The sequence below is a fragment of the Anolis sagrei genome, chromosome 2 (genome assembly GCF_037176765.1).
Source record: "Anolis sagrei isolate rAnoSag1 chromosome 2, rAnoSag1.mat, whole genome shotgun sequence".
Lineage (NCBI taxonomy): Eukaryota > Metazoa > Chordata > Lepidosauria > Squamata > Dactyloidae > Anolis > Anolis sagrei.
The window spans coordinates 177,477,804-177,498,522 of NC_090022.1; the positions used below are offsets into that span (position 1 = coordinate 177,477,804).

Here is a 20,719-nt window from a genome sequence, read left to right on the forward strand (position 1 = left end):
TCCTTCCTCTTGGCCTTCCCTGCAGATCCGCGTAGTGAAAGCATTCCGTAGCTCACTCTATGAAGGGCTGGAGAAGCCAGACACAAAGACCTCCATCCATAACTTCATGACGACGCCCGAGTTCTTGATCAACGACTACATCCACAACATCCCCCTCATTGACGATACAGATGTGGAGGAGAGCGAGGGTCCCCCGAGACGGCGCTTCCGGGCCAGCCCCCCACCGTCCCCCAACAAGAACAACAATGCCATCGACAGCGGCATCTACCTAAGCACCGATGTCAGCAAGACACCTACCTCCTCGTCCAGCCCAGTCAGTCCACTCCACAGCATGGAAACCTCCCTCTAACACAACCCCACCATGCAACCAGTCAACGTGACTTTGTGCACAGCAGGGAGAGTCCAGTTCCTCCTGGAAAGCCAGGACTAGCTAAGTGAGTCAGGAAGGAAAGCGGGCAGGAGATGGCCTTTCTCCTCTTGACGCTGGAGGCTTTTTCCTCTCTCAGTGGGGTAGAAATGGACACAGTTTCCGCCACTGGATGGCTCAGGCAAAGAAAGAAGAGAAACTGAGTGGATGCTATGAAAGGGATGAAGCGCACCGTGTGTGGGGAGGGAAGGGAGACAAGTTTTCTTCAGAGTCACCCAGGAAGGGTTTGGGCTGAGTTCCCGGAGGGTGTACAGGAAAAAAAAGAAAGAAAAGAAAACCACCCATTTCTCTAGTCTGTTCTTTGTTTCTCTTTGGACACAAAACACACTCACCAAACCCACGACGATGATTCCCCCATTTGGGGGTTTGCTTTGATTTCTTTCTGGGACCTCTTTTCAGTTTTGTTTTTTCCTTTCTCTCCAAAGTTTCAAACAGGAACTATATTTGCACCGGAAAAAGAACAAAAAAACAAACAAAAAAAAAGAGGAATAATCTCAACATCTATTATCCTAAATATATATATATGATACCAACTGACAGATGTATTAACGGACCTTCTGACCATAACGCATGCCTGTTATCAAACCCTTCTTTCTTCTTTCCCCTTCTTCCCTCCTTCCAATGGAATTTCAGCCTGGGGCAATTTTGTTTTTTAAAAAAATCATTGCTCGCTGTAGCTTGTATTTTATATCAGGGTTTGCCGGGAAAAGAGAAGGGGTTATTTCCTATTGGGGGTGGGGGAGACCTGAATGTGGGGCAGTGGCTGAATAACCTACGAGGCAGAAGCATTGTTGGGCACAGATGCAGAAATCAAGGCAGTTTTGTTGCAGCAGCCTTTTCAGACAATTGTCCAGAAACAATGGGACACCATCCCTCATATAAAAAGTGTTTCCTTGTCAGTGAAATGCTGAAATCCAAATGCTTCCTCTAGCTCGTAATTTGAACCAAACTTCCAAGAAATATCTGAGCCGGAGCATTTAGGGCAGTGGTTCTCAACCTGCGGGCGCCCAGATGTTTTGGCCTACAACTCCCAGAAATCCAAGCTGTTAGGATTTTGGGGAGTTGAAGGCCAAAACATCTGGGCACCCACAGGTTGAGAACCATTACACTAAATTGGTTGAGAACCACTCCCAGCTGTTAGGATTTCTGGGAGTTGAAGGCCAAAATGTCTGGAGACCCACAGGTTGAGAACCACTGCTTTAGAAGGAGGTTGGCATCAGAAGAAAGCTGTTCTATCTTAGGAGGGATTCTTTACACACTAAAAGAAGGAAACACATTTTCTGTTATTTGAGGTTACTCACTCAGACCGTTAGTCTATTCTCCATCAAGTAACCTGGGATCTGGCAAAAAGGTGTATTTCTCAGAATCCTATTTTTCACTTCCAAAATGGTCGTAAATGCTGGAATTTGAAAGCGAGAAGGCAGTGTTTGAAGAAGGCCCCCGGGCCATCCTTCCTATGGGAATTTTTCCGCCCTTTGACTTAATCACATCAATTTATACTCAACCAGATTCCAGAGTTCAATCATGTTACCACGCCTTCAAAATGCCCTTTTTTTGCACTTTTTGGGAGGATTCCTTCCTCCTGACTCAATCACGGTACATGAAGACTCTGGGCTGGGAGACACAAGGTTCTGGGAGGATAGCACCGACTCTCAAAGACCCCTTTTTTTACAGCTGATTTACCATTGCTATTTTTTTTTAGTCATATCTATTGTGAGCCTGCATATCCCAGTTCAGCCCCAGCAATTCCCACAAGCAGGAAACCTCCACTGAAGGCCCTGCGTAAGTAAGATGAGGCACCCATCTGAAGCAAGGAAGGGCAGAGTGGGAGAGGGTGGCATTGAATTAGTGGAGCACAACCTATTGGGATTTCTCCCGTACAAGTCTTACTGAGATGAGCAAATGCTGTTGGGCTTTTGTGCATTCCTGTAAAGTTAAACAGTCTATTGGGAGGATTTTCCGATCAAGGAGTGCATCCCATTTGTACTTCCTATCTCTTTCACCACAATAGACAAGGCAGTTTTGGAGACAGCAAAAAGTAGCGGCAGCTGAACTGGAGATGTTCCTGGCTCATGTTACACAGATCTACCAGTAGCGCCATGAAGCATGTGCTTTATTTATTTATTTATTTATTTATTTATTTATTTATTTATTTCTATCCCGCCCTTCTTCCAAGGATCTTAGGGTAGTTTGCAAGGAGTGATTCCATGTGATCCAACAGTTCTGTGAGAGAAAGCAAATACTTGATTTGCTATAGGACTCCAAATAAACTTCATGGTGGAATGAGGATCTTCCTAGTCGTTGAGTTTGATACTCCATCATAAGTAGCCCTCATATACGAGGATTGAATGAAAAGTAATGCCTCCACCTTCGTAACTCCTCAACAGATGGCAGTACTGGTATGCGGCAGGTACTGGCTTGTTCAGTAGACTCTCCTCTACAAGTCCATTTTGGCGGGGAGCCTTAGCATTGAACGGTTGTGTTGTTAAAGTGCGAAGTATGGAACCCTGCACAGATGGTCGGTCAATGCAACTTAAGCAATGTGCAGTCATTGGATTCTTGACAGCAGAAGGTGTCACCTCAACATCTTTAAACTTACTTGCCCCTGATGCACTCACATCAAAACAATCACAATAAACAGCTTGCATTCTCTGATAAATCTCCTTTGGGGTGACATCTTCTGCTGTCAAGAATTCAATGACTGCACATTACTGACAGTCTGCACTGGGTTCCATACTTCGCACTTTAAGAACACAACCGTTCAATGCTAAGGCTTCCCTCCAAAATGTAACTGTAGAGGAGACTCTACTGAACAAGCCTGTACCTGCCGCATACGAGTACTGCTGTCTGTTGAGGAGTTACGAAGGTGGAGGCATTACTTTTTATTCAACCCTCATATTTAAGACCCTTCAGTCTGATGCATATTAAGCCAGGGAAAGTGACATTGTAGGGACACATAGAGAGGTTGAGGCTTTTGGCCCAATGACAGGCCAGTGTTTTGGCGCAGGGTTACTACTTGGACAGGAAGAGTTTTGAAATCCTCTTAATTTCCAAGCATGGAGAATTGTTTCCATCCACCCAAAGTGGCTTTTATCAATCCCTCTGTCTTCAAGGGCAAGTCACCAAGTCGCATCAACCAAAAGTTGCATCAATTTTCTCATAAATAACCCTCAAGGAGTTCCAAAATATCAATGACACTCCACAGTGGTTGACATAGTGTAGGCCTCACTCAAGTCAAGACCTAGGATTAGGCACAGGCTCAAAGAACTGAACAGACAAAGCCATCAAGTTTTTAGAACAGTGATTCTTAAGGTCCTGATGTGGAAGGTTGAGTGTTTTCCCAATGTGCCAGGGAATCAATTACTATATATTGGAGCCCCCGGTGGCGCAGTGGGTTCAACCCCTGTGCCAGCAGGACTGAAGACGGACAGGTCGCAGTTTCGAATCCGGGGAGAGGCGGATGAGCTCCCTCTATCAGCTCCAGCTCCTCATGCGGGGACATGAGAGAAGCCTCCCACCGGGATGATAAAAACATCAAATCATCCAGGCGTCCCCTGGGCAACGTCCTTGCAGACGGCCAATTCTCTCACACCAGGAGTCACTCCTGACATGACAAAAAAAAACACCAAAAAAAGTTACTATATTTATGTCCTTTGGCTGAAATGGTCTCTTTCTTCCCTGGGAATTCTCCACAGATGGGCTGGCACAGGTCCATAGACTACTATGTTGAGGAACATTATGTTGAAGATTTTGGTAGTGTTTCCTTGCTCTCAAATGCAAGGCTACGGGGACGCAGCCAAAATTATTTCTGATTTTTTCACAGGTGACAATGAATTAGTAGATCCTATTGGTCCGAAGTGGGTAGGGCAAAAGTCAGGCAATAAGGGTGCGATTCTTATTCTGACTGCAGAGATGAGGCCACTTCAATTCCTGGTAGTCTCAGCTTTCTCCGTGTACTAAACCATGGCTAAAAGCCACCTTGCATGATTTCTGCGGAACACGCTCTGCATTTTCCTGGGGCAAACCTGCTTGAAAATACCAGCTGCAGCACTGTCAGAAAAGCCATCCCTTCTCCGGAAGGGCAAATGCCAAACCCATCTGTAAATCTTTTTGTCGCCATTGTTTCTTTCCAAGAAAAACAACAAAAAGGAAAAAAAGAGAGAGAAAAGTTTCTTTTTCCTCATCTTGAGTGTTTAAGGAAGAAAATAAAATCCCAAATCTGAAGAGTTTAGTTTTCAGGGAAAAGAGACGCGGGAAAGGGGTGGGGGGGCAAAGAAAACGTTTAGTCGCAGCCTGGGCTTCTCTTCATTCGATATTGTAGATACTATTGATAGAAACAAATATTATATATATATATTTAAAAATAACATTTGAACAAAAGCAAAAGTTCACTTTGCTGCTGTACAAACTCGCCAGCCATCTGCTATTTCACAGTGAATGGGAGGGCGGGAAGGACATTCACGCGAAGAGGGAGGGGGGAGAAATCTGCTCTTGTGGGGGACCTTTTTTTTCTACACCATAGTTTAAAAGGGAGAGGATGAAGGGTTTTTTTAAAGAAAAAAAATAATAAATGAGTTTAAAAAGTGCTTGTACATTTGTCCACGTGGAAGGGGCCCAGGGGCGGCTCAATCCATTACGCAAAGTAAGCATTTGCAGTATAGTTGATTTTGCCCAGGGGCGCTCTTGAGGCGCTCTTGGGGGACATATGCGAGTTATAGTTACTGGGATGCATAGTTCACCTACAATCAAAGAGCATTCTGAACTCCACCAATGATGGAATTGAACGAAATATGGCACACAGAACTCCCACGACGAACAGAAAATATATATCAGTGATTGGTTGGGGGGGGGGGCAAAATACTGTTTGCTTACCGTTGAAAATTTCCTAGCGTCGCCTCTGAAGGGGCCATCCCCGAATCACAATGGCAGCAAGCTAAAACTATCTGGCCCTACATAAGTTGAGCTCACCTTCCAACCAAAGACTGGACTACTCTCCAAACTGTATTAGCAACAAGATCTCCACATTAATATGTTCATCCACAGAATGTGCTGCCTTTATATAGATGGCTTAGGCAAGGGGTGCCTTGGAACCAAATGTTGCCCCCTTCTCGGTTTTTGCAGCTTGTAATCACCCAAGTTCATGAGATCCTTTGGTCCAAAATACACGGTGCAGAAGCATAACTTCCTTTTTTAAAATGCGTGCCATTCAGTTGGTTGAAGACGTAGTGGAACACTAGTGGTCTTGTTCAAGAGGCGGAAGTATACAGTTGTCCTGACACAGTTCAGTCGCCATCATGCGTTGGAACAGTGAGGAGCGTGCTTTTGCTGTTAAGACCTACTTTTTGAGCGGATTTGGAGTGGACGGCCCGCTCTCCAGATTTGTCCCCCTGTGATTTTTTTTCTATGGGGTTTTTTGAAATCCCGTGTTTATGTGAATCGTCCAAGGACCCTACAAGACTTGAAGACCAACATCCAGGAAGAAATTGCCAACATAACGCCTGCTATGCTGGCAAGAGTCATGAAAAACACCAGAAATCGGTTTACTCAGTGTATGGAGAATGGGGGACGTCACCTACCTAATTTGACCTTCAAAACTATGTAAAACAAAACTTTAGGGATGCGCCTACATTATAAAAAAAAATCTAATTCATACAATGGGTTTTATTAAGTTTTGGAAAAAGGAAGTTATGCTGCTGCACCCTGTACAAAGAAAATTGAATAGCTCTCTTGGAAGCCACCAGTCATAGCAATTTCCAATTTGAAGTATGGAACATTTTGGGAGCCCCCGGTGACACAGTAAGTTAAACCACTGATCTGCTGAATTTGCTGACCAAAAGGTCAGTAGTTCATATCCAGGTAGCGGGGTGAGCTCCTGCTGTTAGCCCCAGCTTCTGCCAACTTAGCAGTTTGTAAACATGCAAATGTGAGTAGATCAATAGGTACTGCTTCAGCAGAAAGGTAACAGTGCTCCATGCAGTCATGTTGGCCACATGACCTAGGAGACGTCTATGGACAAGGCCGGTTCTTCAGCTTAAAAATGGAAATGAACACCACCCCCCAGAGTCGGACATGACTAGACTTAATGTCAAGGGAAAACCTTTACCTTTATGGAACATTTTGGAAGGAACCCAAAACTGGAAATAGACTTCCAGCTTTCTAAGTTATTTTCATGGGCACAACAGTCCATCAAACTTGAATGTATTTGGGCAACACTGTGGAGATATTATATATATATATATATATCCAGTGTTGCCCAAATATCCCCAGGCTCTGCCAGCACCACACAACCCCCATACAGAAATCAGTGTTGCGCAATACACATCAATGACTGGGTGTTGAGCAAAATACAGTCACAATGCTATACAGGAGGTCCCTGAGTTACAAACATCCAATTTACAAACAACTCCTAGTTAACAACGGATCTGAGACAATATAAAGTGAGAAAAATCTACCCCTCGGAAGAGAAGTTCACTCCTGAAAGAGATATCATGGGGGAAAGGTGCCTCCACTGAAGCTTTCTCTCCAATCCTTGTTTCCACAGCAAGCCAAATTATTCAAAATCCAATTCTCACAGGGACGGAAATGGAGGTGAAATCTTCTGAACAGATCACAGACAGCAAAACAAATAGCACAGAGGTGTTAACCCTTCCTCATGCTATCCAAAGCTTATATTTATCCATCCATCCATCTATCTATCTCTGGAAATATACTTTAAAAAGTGCCTCTTCTGACTTACATATACATTCAACTTAAGAACAAACCTACAGAACCTATTTTGTTTATAACCTGGTGACTGCCTATATGCACATCTTTTCCACCCTTTCGCCATGGCAAAAAAATCCTCATGGCTTACATGTAATAGGATTCAATATACAATCACAAATTTAATGTGCATCACTGAATTGCAGTGCTATGCAAACCAATGAGGAAACACGTGAAATGCACTACTGCAATGTTCAATCCACATCTGCATGGGCAAGGTGTGATAACTCATGCAGGTGTGCATTGCTGTATTGCCTTACCAGCTGAACACGTGCAATGTCATTTCACATTCAATTCTGCTTTTACAACCTTCAGGTGAATATGAACATGACGACGTAGACCAGTGTTTCTCAACCTTCCTAATGCTGCGACCCCTTAATATTGCTCCTCATATTGTGGTGATCCCCAACCACAAAATTATTTTTGTTGCTTCTTCATAACTGCAATTTTGCTGCTGTAATGAAGCATAATGTAAATATCTGATATGGAGGGTGGATTTTCATTTACTGGACCAAATTTGGCACAAATACCAAAAATTGGGTTGCGGGGGGGTGAGACTGATTTTGTCATTTGGGAGTTATAGTTGCTGGGATTTATAATTAACTTACAATCAAAGAGCATTCTGAACTCCACCAATGATGGAACTGAACCAAACTTGGCACACAGAACTCCCATGACCAACAGAAAATCCTAGAAGGGTTTGGTTGGCATTGACCTTGAGTTTGGGAGTTCTATATCACCAACATCCAGAGAGCACCGTGAACTCGAACAATGATAGATCTGGAACAAACTTAGCACAAATACTGAATATTCCCAAATTTGAACACTGGTGGAGTTTGGGGGAAATGTACCTTGATATTTGGGAGTTGTAATTGCTGGGATTTATAGTTTACCTACAAAAGAGCATTCTGAATCCCACCAATGATAGAATTGGGTAAGACTTCCCACATAGAACCCCCATGCCTTGAAGGGACTCACTGGCATGAGCCTCCCTCCAACCTCGCACGCTCTCCCTTGCCCGCACATGCACACCACGCTGCTATGCGCTGATCACACCTGCTCTCCCCTCCCTGCATGGAATCTCAGAAACAGCTCTCCCCTTGGCTGAAAGGCCAGCCAATCATCCCAGATGAGAGCTTTTGGTGGGATGATTCACCCTCTATTTCCAAATAGGAAGAAAAGGACAGGCAGAGAAATCTTTAGCCTTTTCTGCCAAAGGGGGTCCTAAGACCATCAGAAATAATATGTTTTCTGGTGGTCTTTGGAGACCCCTCTGAAACCCTCTCCGGACCCCAGGTTGAGAAACACTGACGTAGACCAAAGTACAACCAAATGCACAAGTGCTCCTTATCCATGGGCTGGACATCAACAGAATGCCAGCTCTTGATTTTTTTTCCTGGGGACATTTTGGACAGATTATGCAATGCTGGATAATCCCATAGGCTCCTACACCTACCACAGGTAGCCCTACCATATAATAATAACAAACCTATGCCTCATTTGGCAGACTTTTATCAGAGATGATAGTAGCTTGGTGACAGAACCCATGTTGTGCCTGCCAAATTCTCCATGTTCAATCTCTGCCATCTCCAGAAGGACTGGGGAAAACAACTCATTAAAATCCTCACAACCTCTGAGGATGCCTGCCATAGATGCAGATGAAACATCAGGAGACAATGCTTCTAGAACATGGCCATACAGCCCAAAAAACCTACAACCACCTAGTGATTCCGGCCATGAATGCCTTCGACAATATATTAAAATCCAGTTATGCCACTGGCAGAATGGGAAACAATGAACTAGATGAGCTCGTGATCTCACTCAATGATGTTTGTATATCACACCAAGATGTGGTTTGATTTATTGGGATTTGCTGTGATATAGAAGTCTGCTGCTGCTAATAAGAGACTTTTTCTAATCAGTTACAAGCCACACTGTGAAACTGAGGTTTGCTGTGACTTGTTTAAACAATAGCTTCTTTTTATATCCAAAGCTTGTTCATGGCCTGAATCAGAAAATGACTAAAAGAGATGAAAGAAACAAACAAAAAAAATGAGGGTGGTAAGTCATGATTTACTGGGTTGTTGTATGTTTTTTCGGGCTATATGGCCATGTTCTAGAGGCATTCTCTCCTGATGCTTCGCCTGCATCTATGGCAAGCATCCTCAGAGGTAGTGAGGGTCATGATTTAGTTATTGATCTCTTATGCAAAAATATGACTAACACAGAGCCCCTGGTGGCGCAATGGGTTAAACCGCTGAGCTGCTGAACTTGCTAACCAAATGGTCACAGGTTTAAATCTAGGGAGCAGTGTGAGCTCCTGCATTTAGCCCCAGCTTCTGCCAACCTAGCCGTTCAAAAACATGCAAATGTGAGTAGATCAATAGGTACTGCTTCCACGGGAAGGTAACGGTGCTCCATGAAGTCATGGCAGCCACATGACCTAGGGGCATCTATGGACAATACTGGCTCTTCATCTTAGAAATGGAGATGAACACCAACCCCCAGAATCAGACACGACTGGACCTAATGTCAAGGGAAAACCTTTATCTTTACCTATGACTAACACAAACACTGATTATGAACATGTTCAGCGTTTTCATGTATCATACAGCCAAAACATCCATACCACAAGAGCCTCCACCACACTCCGGGGCAGAGAGTTCCACTGCTGAACGGCTCTCACAGTCAGGAAGTTCTTCCTCATGTTCAGATGGAATCTCCTCTCTTGTAGTTTGAAGCCATTGTTTCGCGTCCTAGTCTCCAGGGAAGCAAAAAATAATCTTACTCCCACCTCCCTGTGGCTTCCTTTCACATATTTATACATGGCTATCATATCTCCTCTCATCCTTCTCTTCTTCAGGCTAAACATGCCCAGATCCTTAAGCTGCTCCTCATAGGGCTTGTTCTCCAGACCTTTTATCATTTTAGTTGCTCTCCTCTGGACACATTCCAGCTTGTCAATATCGCTCTTGAATTGTGGTGCCCAGAATTGGACACAATATTCCAGGCGTGGTCTAACCAAGGCGGAATAGAGGGGTAGAATGACTTCCCTAGATCTCGACACTATGCTCCTATTGATGCAGGCCAAAATCCCATTGGCTTTTTTTGCCACCACATCACATTGTTGGCTCATGTTTAACTTGTTGTCCACGAGGACTCCAAGATCTTTTTCATACGTACTGCTCTGTCCCCATATCCTTAATCCCATGACAGAGTTCAGACAGGGAAATCGGTAGGAGAATGAGAAAGAAACATTTTTTTCTTTCTCCATCCAGTAATGTCTCTGTGTGTGCTGGAAGACATTTAACGTTTCCCTCCTTACTCACGATCACTCACTGAGGCACAAAGTGGGAAAGGGAATTGCCAGTGGGAGGGCAAGGTGGGTGGTAAGACTGACAGGTTAACAATAAAGGCTACTGATTGATAGAGGTTTATGCCTGCTGGGATGGAAATAAAATTACAGGGCAGCCCTTTTGTGACAATCTGAATTTGACATGACAGGCTTATTTTCTACTGCCCTGGAGACTAGGATTCAATGGGTTCAAATTCCAGGAAAGGAGATTCCACCTGAAAATTAGAATGACCTTCCTAACTGTCTCAAAGTGTAGCAGTAGCTCTTCTTTGGAGGCCTTGAAACAAAGGCTGGATGACCATCTGTCGAGGGCACTTTGTGCTTTTCCTGCATGGCAAGGGATTGGACTGGCTGGCCCTTGGGGTCCCTTACAACTCTATGTTGTTGTTCGTTCGCTCAGTCATTTCCAGCTCTTCGTGACCTCATGGACCAACCCATGCCAGAGCTCCCTGTTGGCCGTCACCACTACCAGCTCCTTCAAGGTCAATCCAGTCACTTCAAGGATGCCATCCATCTATCTTGCCCTTGGTCGGCCCCGCTTCTTTTTTCCTTCCATTTTCCCCAGCATCATTGTCTTCTCTACACTTTCCTTTCTTCTCATGATGTGGCCAAAGTACTTCATCTTGGCCTCTACTATCCTTCTCTCCAATGAGCAGTCGGGCTTTATTTCCTGAAGTATGGACTGGTTGGATCTTCTTGCGGTCCAAGGCACTCTCAGAACTTTCCTCCAGCACCACAGTTCAAAAGTATCTATCTTCCTTCACTCAGTGAATAATCATAGTATGTAAGGGACACTATTTTACTTGTTGCTGTTCATTCGTTCAGTCATTTCCGATTCTTCGTGACCTCATGGACCAGTCCATGCCAGAGCTCCCTGTCAGCCACCCTCAGTTCTTTCAAGGTCAATCCAGTCATGCCATCCATCCATCTTGCCCTTGGTCGGCACCTCTTCCTTTTTCCTTCCATTTTCCCCAGCATCATTGTCTTCTCTAAGCTTTCCTTTCTTCTCATGATGTGGCCAAAGTACTTCAACTTTGTCTCTACTATCCTTCCCTCCAATGAGCAGTCGGGCTTGATTTCCTGGAGGATGGACTGGTTGGATCTTCTGGCGTTCCAAGGCTCTCTCAGAACCTTCCTCCATCACCACAGTTCAAAAGCATCTATCTTCCTTCGCTCAGCCTTCCCTATGGTCCAGCTCTCACATCTGTAGGTTACTACGGGGAATACCATTGCTTTAACTATGCGGATCTTCGTTGCCAGTGTGATGTCTTTACTCTTCACTATTTTATCGAGATTGGACAACTCTATAGTTCTATGATTTTTTTTTCCATGTCAGGAGCAACTGACTCACTTCTGGTGTGAGAATTGGCCGTCTGCAAGGACGTTGTGCAGGGAACACCCGGATGTTTGATGTTTTACCATCCTTGTGGGAGGCTTCTCTCATGTCCCCGCATGGGAAGCTGGAGCTGACAGAGGGAACTCAACCTGCTCTCCCCAGATTAGAACAGCTGACCTGTCAGTCATCAGTCCTGCCAGCACAAAAGGTTTAACCCATTGTGCCATCGGGGGCTCCTATGAAATGAGAGGCTGTCAAGACAATTGGTGTCCACTTTATTTTGAGTAGGTGCAGCACTAACAGGATGACCCCAGAAAAGAATACTATGAATTAGAGCTGAATTATTTTGCAGACATACACAACTCCTTCAGATCCCTCCAATGACTTCCAAGGCACAAAGAAAACAACTTGGATTGCAATACTTTCCTTACGTTCCCTATGCCCCTTCTTCCCCTTCTTCCCCATGTGTACTTCATTTCTAGGTGTTCAAAACCTTCCTTCCTTTACCTGAGCCCTACATGCAAAAAACACAAGAGTGGTACCCAAATCAATCAAACCAAATGAGGGAATTGGGAAGCCAAAAGACATCTTGCAAGTGCATTTACAGTATAGAGTTAATGCAGTTTATCAACACATCAACTTCCATGGCTTTTTTTTTTTGGTCATGTCAGAGGCTACTTGAGAAACTGCAAGTCACTTCTGGTGTGAGAGAATTGGCCGTCTGTAAGGACGTTGCCCAGGGGACGCCTGGATGTTTTGATGTTTTTACCATCCTTGTGGGAGGCTTCTCTCATGTCCCCGCATGAGGAGCTGGAGCTGAGAGAGGGAGCTCATCCGCGCTCTCCCCGGATTCAAACCTACAACCTGTCGGTCTTCAGTCCTGCCGGCACAGGGGTTTCACCCACTGCGCCACCGGGGGCTCCTGCTTCCACAGCTGAATACTATGGAATCCTGGAAGTTGTAGTTTTACAATGCCTTTTAGCCTTCTCTGTCAAAAACTGCTGATGCTTTGCCAATCTATAAATCTCCAGATTCCACAGCACTATGCCACAGCAGTTAAAGGGGTATCAAACTGCATTAATTCTACAGTGCAGATGCACCCTAAGTTGGAGTGTGCCATTTTGCCTCGAGTCTTAAAAATGGGCCACAGAAAATGTTATGTCTGGCTCAACCGTCTCAATCCAGCACAGGAAATCTGTGCCCTCCAAATGCAACTCCCATGAGTTGCTGGCAAGGATGATGGGAGATGTTTTTCAACAGTATCTGGAGGGCTGCAAAGCTACCTGACTAAGCCTTTGACTCCACAGAACAAACAGACAAACAGATGGAGATAGAAACACACAGACTGGCTGATACACACACACACACATACCGCCAACCCTTCATAGGTATGAAAGAGGTATGAGTTCAGGAATTATATCTATTCACCTTGATACTCCCCTGATCGTGTCACATCACTGGAGTCAGAAAACATTTAAGAAGAAGAAACCGCACTCCAACACTCCAATATTTAGTAAAGAAATATTATCAGTGGTCTTGATCTGTGCCTTGAAAGCTCCTCCAGGATTTACTACAGTCCGACCTGGTTGTGTCGCACTCACAGCAGCATCAAGACCAGAAAAGCAGGGGCTGTGCTGAGGCTTTCGGGGATAGTCCAGGAAACAGAAGTTGGGGAAATAATCTGGAAGCACATTTCCCCTGTAACAAGTGTGAACCAAAAGATGCAAACAGGGCTACTATCCTTATTTCCTGTATCCTCCGATTCTGAATCCTGTATTACAAGTAGCTGGACAAGAAGTTTACTCTTGGCTTCAAAAGGAGGTTGCAAATGGACTAAGGATCAGAACTACCTCTGAGGATGCTTGCCATAGATGCAGGCAAAACGTCAGGCGAAAATGCCTCTAGACCATGGCCATATAGCCCGAAAAACCCTACAACAACCCAGTGATTCCGGCCATGAAAGCCTTCGACAATACATCAAACCAGGAATGTCCCACCTTCACCAAGGCATGGGCGCTAATCCAAACCTGATCCTAATCAGTTGGACAGCTCAAAGGGATGCAAGATACTGATCTGGTGCCAGTCTCTTCAGTTTTGAGTCAACTTGTTAGCATCTCAACCCCAGGTTGAAGACATCAGTTCAGCTGGGAACACTGAGCCACTTGGCTTTCTCTTTTTTGTGCATCTAGGCAATCTCGGCATCCAAAGTATAGATCTTGATCAAATCCAAGACAATCTGATCAATGATGCTCTTGGAGAGATCTTCGCTGAACACCTGAAAAAAGGCCAGGAAACATAGATGAAATAATAATAATAACAACAACAAATAACAAAGAACATTGACAAAATCACAATCTGTCAACTGCAAAAGTCCACCTTACTTTGATTTGCACGCATCATTCAAAAATACATCACAAAGTCCTAGACAGGAAGTGTTGGACTTATTATTTATTTATTTAAAACTGTTATATCCCGATCTTCTCAACCACTGTGGAGGGAGAGGAACTCAGACCGGCTTACAGCAAGGATTCAATGCTAATAGTACAATCTAAAAACATCATATAATAACCAGTTAAAATACATATCGATTAAAATTACAAATAAGCCAAATTGCCAAGATAAAATCATGTCCAACTCAGTCCGTATGTGTGGTCGATAACTTTGTTCTGTAGTCGGTTTCAACCATTACTCTGGGAATGCTTCCTTCCATAGCCAGGATTTCACCAGCCTCCTGAAGGACAGGAGGGAGGGGGCAGATCTGATCTCAATCGGGAGAGAGTTCCATAGCCGAGGGGCCACCACAGAAAAGGCCCTGTCTCTCATTCCCGTCAGATGCGATTGCGAAAGTGGCGGGACCAAGAACAAGGGCCCACCAGAAGATCTTAATTGTCTTGATGGTTCATAGGGGAGAATACATTTGGACAGGTAAACCGGGCCGGAACCGTATAGGGTTTTGTAGGCTAAAACCAGCACTTTGAATTGTGCTCAGAAGCTAATTGGCAGCCAGTGGAACTGGCGCAACAAACTCTTACTGATTCTACACCTTGTTGCTTTAAGAACATAAAAATGTGATCCATAACTTGGTTCGGCATAACATGATCATGTCTGATATATAAAGAATATTCTAAAGGTTCACACACTTTCCCCAGTCTTGGTGGAACTCAAGAGACAATATGGTTCCACTGCCATAGGAATTACATTTCCTTATATCCAAGCTGTGAATAAAGCATGCAGAAAGATCCCCCACAGGCACACTCAGGGCCCTTCCACACAGCCATATCCACCAGAATATCTGCTCTGAACTGGATTATCTGAGTCCACACTGCCATATAATCCAGTTAAACGTGGATTTTACACAGCTGTGTGGAAAGGGCCTCAGAGAACAACCAGGATCTGTTTGGGGACACATTAACCATTCTTATCCCAATTGGGGGCATCCTTGAACTTTGCTCCCCATATACCCCCCACTTTCTCACCTGCCACCAAGGCCGCTCAGCTTCACCTTCAGCTGGGACTTCAACCCCATAACACTGCAAAGCGAGGTAAAGGACAGTGACAGCAATGTGCTGGGGAGCATGCTGGAGGCACAAGGGCCCGTGATAGCTGTCCCGCAAAAGGGCCCACGCTGCCACTGCCACTGGAGTCCGGTCCCAACTGTGCCGGTTCATCCAGTGCTTCAGGGAGAGTAAGTAGTGGAGAAGGTACTGCAAGGAAGAGAACAGCAACAGTCAGGGATGGCTAAAAACAAAGATGAATTGGAGACAATTTATCAACAACATCTCTAGCATAAAGGCCATTGGGTTGTTGTGTGTTTTCCGGGCTGTATGGCCATGTTCCAGAAGCATTCTCTCCTGGCGTTTCACCTGCATCTATGGCAGGCATCCTCAGAGGTTGCGAGATTGACAGTGTTTACAATGGACTCTGTAGAAAATGTTTCATGTTCCATCTAAACTCCACTAAAAGGAAAAGCAATCTGTTTAGCAAGCCTTGTAAATGCTGATTTTTTAAATCAGCAAATGATTGATCTTTATATCTATTTTATATACCTATATACCTGGAATCATGTAAAAAAAATATTGAGAAGAAAGAGGTCGTGACTAGGAAAAGTTTAAGAAGGCTTAATCTAGACCAGGGGTCCTCAAACGTTTTAAACAGAGGGCCAGGTCACAGTCCCTCAAACTGCTGGAGAGCCGGATTATGATTTGGCAAAAATATGAATGAATTCCTATGCACACTGCACATATCTTACTTGCAGTGCAAAAAACATTTTAAAACAATACAATAATTAAAAGAACAATGTTAACAAATATAAGCTTATTAGTATTTAAATGGGGAGTGTGGGCCTGCTTTTGGCTGATGAGAGAGGATTGTTGTTGTTGTGTTCTTTTAAGTCTTTTCAGACTTAGGTTGACCCTGAGCGAGGGCCGGGTAGATGACCTTGGAGGGTCGTATCCGGCCCCTGGGCCTTAGTTTGAGGACCCCTGATCTAGACACTGGTGCTCAAATCCTCTGGATTTTTTGCACTTCATTTTCCAGACTGTATAATCAATACTCAGAATTCTGGGAGCTGAAGTGCAAAACATCTGGAGGACCAGAGGCTAAGAACCACTGATCTAAAGGACCATATGTTGCCCACCACTGCTCTGTATTGAAGGAAAAACTGCAGAAACCAAACCCTTTTCTTTCTAAATAATTTGTGCCACAAGTAGTACATTATGGTATTCAGTCTGAACCTTATGGGGGTGCTGGAAGGAGACACGGAAGCAGAGCATCCGTAGCATGAGCATCTCGCACTGGACAATGCTGTCCCTTAGCTCCCAGAAATGGGTGTCCAGCTCAAGGGGCTCACTCCGGGGGTGCAGGTACCTGTTGGGGAAAAAAAACAGAAGGCCAAAGGTTAGAAGGCGCTCTTCCCTATATTTCTTTGCCCTGGGATTTCTGGGAGTTGTAGACCAAAACACCTGGGGACCCACAGGTTGAGAACAACTGACCTAGAGCTTTGGAGAGCTTCTGTTCAACCATCTCAAAGCTCCCTGCTTGAGCAGTAATGGCACGATCATCAGCACAGATGAAACTCTCTGTCCCTTCTGGCAGTGGCTGGTCATTTGTGTAAATGTTGAATATTGATGGAGCAAGCACGCTCCCTTGAGGCAGGCCGTTCTTCTGTTTTCGCCATCTGCTTCTCTGGCCCAGAAATGACTAGAAGCGACTTGGAGCATGGTCTTTGGTGAACCCTCTGAAATCCCCTCACAACCCCCCAGGGGTCCCAACCCCCAAGTTGAGAAGCACTGCTCTACTACTCTGCCCTTGATGTCTTGTTGCTGTGTGCCTTCAAGTCACTTCTGATTTATCGCAACCCTAAGAGAAACCTGGGGCTGACTTTCCCAAGATCATTCAGTAGGTTTCCATGGCTGAGCAGAGAATCGAACACGGGTCTCCCGAGCCCAACACTCCTAGTCCACCCAGTTCAATATTCTTTCTCTTATATATACACACATTCACACAAAGACAACTTGCCCTTATTTACCTGTGGCTCACATTGATAATGTCTCTTGTTCGTAGGTGCTGCTCTTCTACCTTCCCGGCCAGGTAGAGGGCAGCCATGGCAACCAGGTAAGGATCATATGGCTCCAGAGGCACTTCCGTAAAGAACCGGTGATATATAGTACAAGCTGTGGCAATGGGAATGGAGCGCAAGCCCAGCTTCACACCTGTGGGCAAGAAGGAGATACAAAGACGAAGGAGGTTAAGCAAGGTGCAGGGAGTGTCACTTCTCTAAGCATCGCTAAGTCCTCTACCTCAACTCTACGGTCAATCTACTGGGAGGGATTTGACTGTGTCCCCCCACATAGTAGAATGGGGTTGGACTAGATGGCCCTTGGTCTCTCTTCCAGCTCTATGATTATATAGCTTCCAGTGAAACATGCCATGGATTTGTGCTAGAGGACCTAGGAAATGCCTAGAGAGAGAACATGCCATATTTTGTCAGGTAAATGAAACCACTAGGGCTGGGCGGTTTCTTTTCATTAATTCGTAATTCGTTAATAATTCGTTAATTTTTTAAATTACAAAACGATAACGAACCATTCTGGAGCAATTTTTAAAAAAAACGAATTTTTAAACACATTTTGTAAATGCTTCGTATTTTGTTATTGTATTCGTTTCGTTATTGTTCTGAGGTCGTTTCGTTATTATTTCCGCATGTCTGGGGCAAGTTTTATGGTTGTTTTTTGTTTAATTAGTGAAAAAAAATTATAATATCACACCAACAGTCAACAACAGAGGGAGAGGGAAGCTTCAGAAGTTTTTGGAGGTTTTTTAGCGTATTTCGCGGTCGCGTCCGCCATTAACGAATCAATTCGTTATTGTTTTGTAATTTTTTTTCACATTTACGAAATTTCGTAAATATCGAACTTTTTAAAAGGAAAATTTTGTAATTATTTTAAATAACGAAACGCAAAACCCCCCAAAAAACGAATCGATTTTAGAAACAAATTTTTCCGTTGTTACCCAGGCCTAGAAACCACAGATATTGGTTTTTTAATATCAGTAAATTTTAGTAAGTTAAATGCTGGTTTAATTTTCTTTGTGATGCCAGATTTACTATTTTTCCCCTTACGGCATGGGTTGTGATTACTCTATTCTATACCATGGACTTCCATACTCCTTAATTCAGGCTAGATCTACACTGGCCTAAGTATAATCCAGATTATCAAAGCAGATGATCCACATCATCTGCTTCGAGGTGGATTATATGGTTGGACACTGCCATATAACCCCATTCAAATGAGATAATCTGGATTTTATATGGTAGTGTAGATTCTAATTGAATCAGGAAGTCATGCAGGCACCACATGGTTTTGGACTACAGGTCCCATCAGTTCTAGCATAGCAAATGAGGAGGAATGCTGAGGGCTATACTCCAACAATATCTGAAGGGCTACATGGTTCTTACTCTACATTTAGAACAATGGGAGCTGAAATCCAACAACTTGCCTTCCCCCTCCCTACCGCACCCGCCATTGTCCCTCACAGATTTCGCCAAGTAACTATAGTGTATCTCCGTTCACATCAATGGCCCCTTCTACACTGCCATAGAATCCAGATTTTCCATCTGCATTGCTATGATACTTTACCTTGTTGATGGGAAGCTTCCCACCGCAGTTAGCACCGGGACTGTAGCACAGCTGTCTGAGTGTCAGAAGCATTAAGATCACTTCTGACCATAAGGCAGTGCAGAAGGAGTCTTACACAGGCCTCCTTCCTCACAGGAACAGTTACAATTGGGGCATTGCGGAACTCTGATCTACACCCAAACTAGGAAACCTAACACATTCTTCTCACCTGCCTCCATAATGAACCGGCAGACTTTGAAATGCGTTCTGGCATCTGCAGATACCGGACTAGCCTCTTCCAATGCTGGGGGCTCCATGAGTGTTGCAGAAGAGACCAAAGAGGCTGCATGAGGAAAAGAAAACATGCGGAGACTTATTTAGACCCCTTGTCCTCTTCACCAGAAAATGGAAAATGGAAGGAAAAAGGAAGAGGGGCCGATCAAGGGCAAGATGGATGGATGGTATCCTTGAAGTGACTGGATTGACCTTGAAGGAGCTGGGGGTGGGCTGGTCCATGAGGTCACGAAGAGTCAGAAATGACTGAATGAATAAACAACAACCTCTTCGCCAGCCGCCTAAGACAAGCTCAGCCCTTCCTCCTCCCTTCCTCGCCGAATTCACCTTGGCCACGTTGGCAAGGGATCATTTCCATGTTAGTGGATTGTGCAATCCACTCAAGGTTCTAGCCCAAACTTCCAAGGAGCCATTGAAGGTGCTGAACCCCATCATTACCTCAAGCACCTCCGGATCACTCCTTGAAAATCTGGATTAAAACCCAGCACAGAGCCAACTTTCTCTAGTGAAGTCATTACACAAGGCACCACCTCTAAGGCTTTGCAAGGCCTAGCAAGATTTACACGCCCCTTTATCCCAGAGGCCCCTTCATCCCAGAATTTGATCCCAGGACCCTTCCACACAGCCCTATATCCCAGAATATCAAGGCAGGAAATCCCACATTAACCGAGTGTGGACTCAGTGTGGGATTTTCTTCCTTGATATTCTGGGATATAGGGCTGCATGGATTTAGGACCCCCCAGATCATCTTCTTATCCTATATTATCTGGCAGAGGAGACTCAGGCCCCTTCTACACTGCCATATAAAATTCGGACTATCTGCTTTAAACTGGATTATAGGGCAGTGTAGATTTATGTAATCCAGCTCAAAGATTATCTGCTTTGATGAACCGGATTGTAAGCGGTCCCTTTAACCCTGCCATAGAAAACTCAGATTACCTGCTTTGAACTGGATTATATGGCAGTGTAGACTAATATAATCAATTTTAAAGAATGTAATGTGGATTATCTGCTTTGACACTCTGGATTTATGGCAATGATATATGCTTGCGAGACGTGGACAGTCTACAGATGTCACATGCAACTCCTGGAACGATTCCATCAGTGCTGCCTCCGGAAAATCCTGCAAATCTCTTGGGAAGACAAGCGGACAAATGTCAGCGTGTTGAAAGAAGCAAAGACCACCAGCACTGAAGCAATGGTCCTCCGCCAAAAACTGCGCTGAACCGGCCACGTTGTCCAGATGCCCAACCACCGTCTCCCAAAGCAGTTGCTCTACTCCAAAGTCAAGAATGGAAAACAGAATATTGGTGGGCAGGAAAAGAGATTTAAAGACGGGCTCAAAGCCAACCTTAAAAACTCTGGCATAGACACTGAGAACTGGGAAGCCCTGGCCTGTGAGTACTCCAGCTGGAAGTGAGCTGTGACCA

At 44.6% G+C, this 20,719-nt stretch overlaps 2 protein-coding genes across 9 annotated transcripts in view; one reads left to right on the plus strand and one right to left on the minus strand.

Moving 5' to 3' along the window:
* ATP2B3 (ATPase plasma membrane Ca2+ transporting 3) overlaps positions 1–1,099 on the plus strand; it is a 210,096-nt gene extending 208,997 nt beyond the window's left edge. For 5 of the 8 annotated variants that reach the window (XM_060763169.2, XM_060763177.2, XM_060763171.2 and 2 more), the window contains one exon: positions 26–1,099. In XM_060763169.2, the coding sequence (XP_060619152.2) occupies positions 26–349 (324 nt within the window). In that variant the 3' untranslated portion in view covers positions 350–1,099. The remainder of the gene's footprint in view (positions 1–25) is intronic. The other 3 variants (XM_060763174.2, XM_060763175.2, XM_060763176.2) reach the window with 1 other exon arrangement.
* An 11,039-nt stretch (positions 1,100–12,138) lies between these two features.
* On the minus strand, positions 12,139–19,338 carry CCNQ (cyclin Q). Its single transcript, XM_067464201.1, has 5 exons — positions 19,225–19,338; positions 17,408–17,591; positions 16,614–16,746; positions 15,357–15,584; positions 12,139–14,155 (listed from the first exon to the last, which is right to left on the minus strand). Exons 1-5 carry the CDS (start codon positions 19,310–19,312, stop codon positions 14,066–14,068), a joined length of 723 nt encoding a protein of 240 aa, XP_067320302.1. The 5' UTR covers positions 19,313–19,338; the 3' UTR covers positions 12,139–14,065.
* Between the last annotated feature and the right edge of the window lie 1,381 nt (positions 19,339–20,719).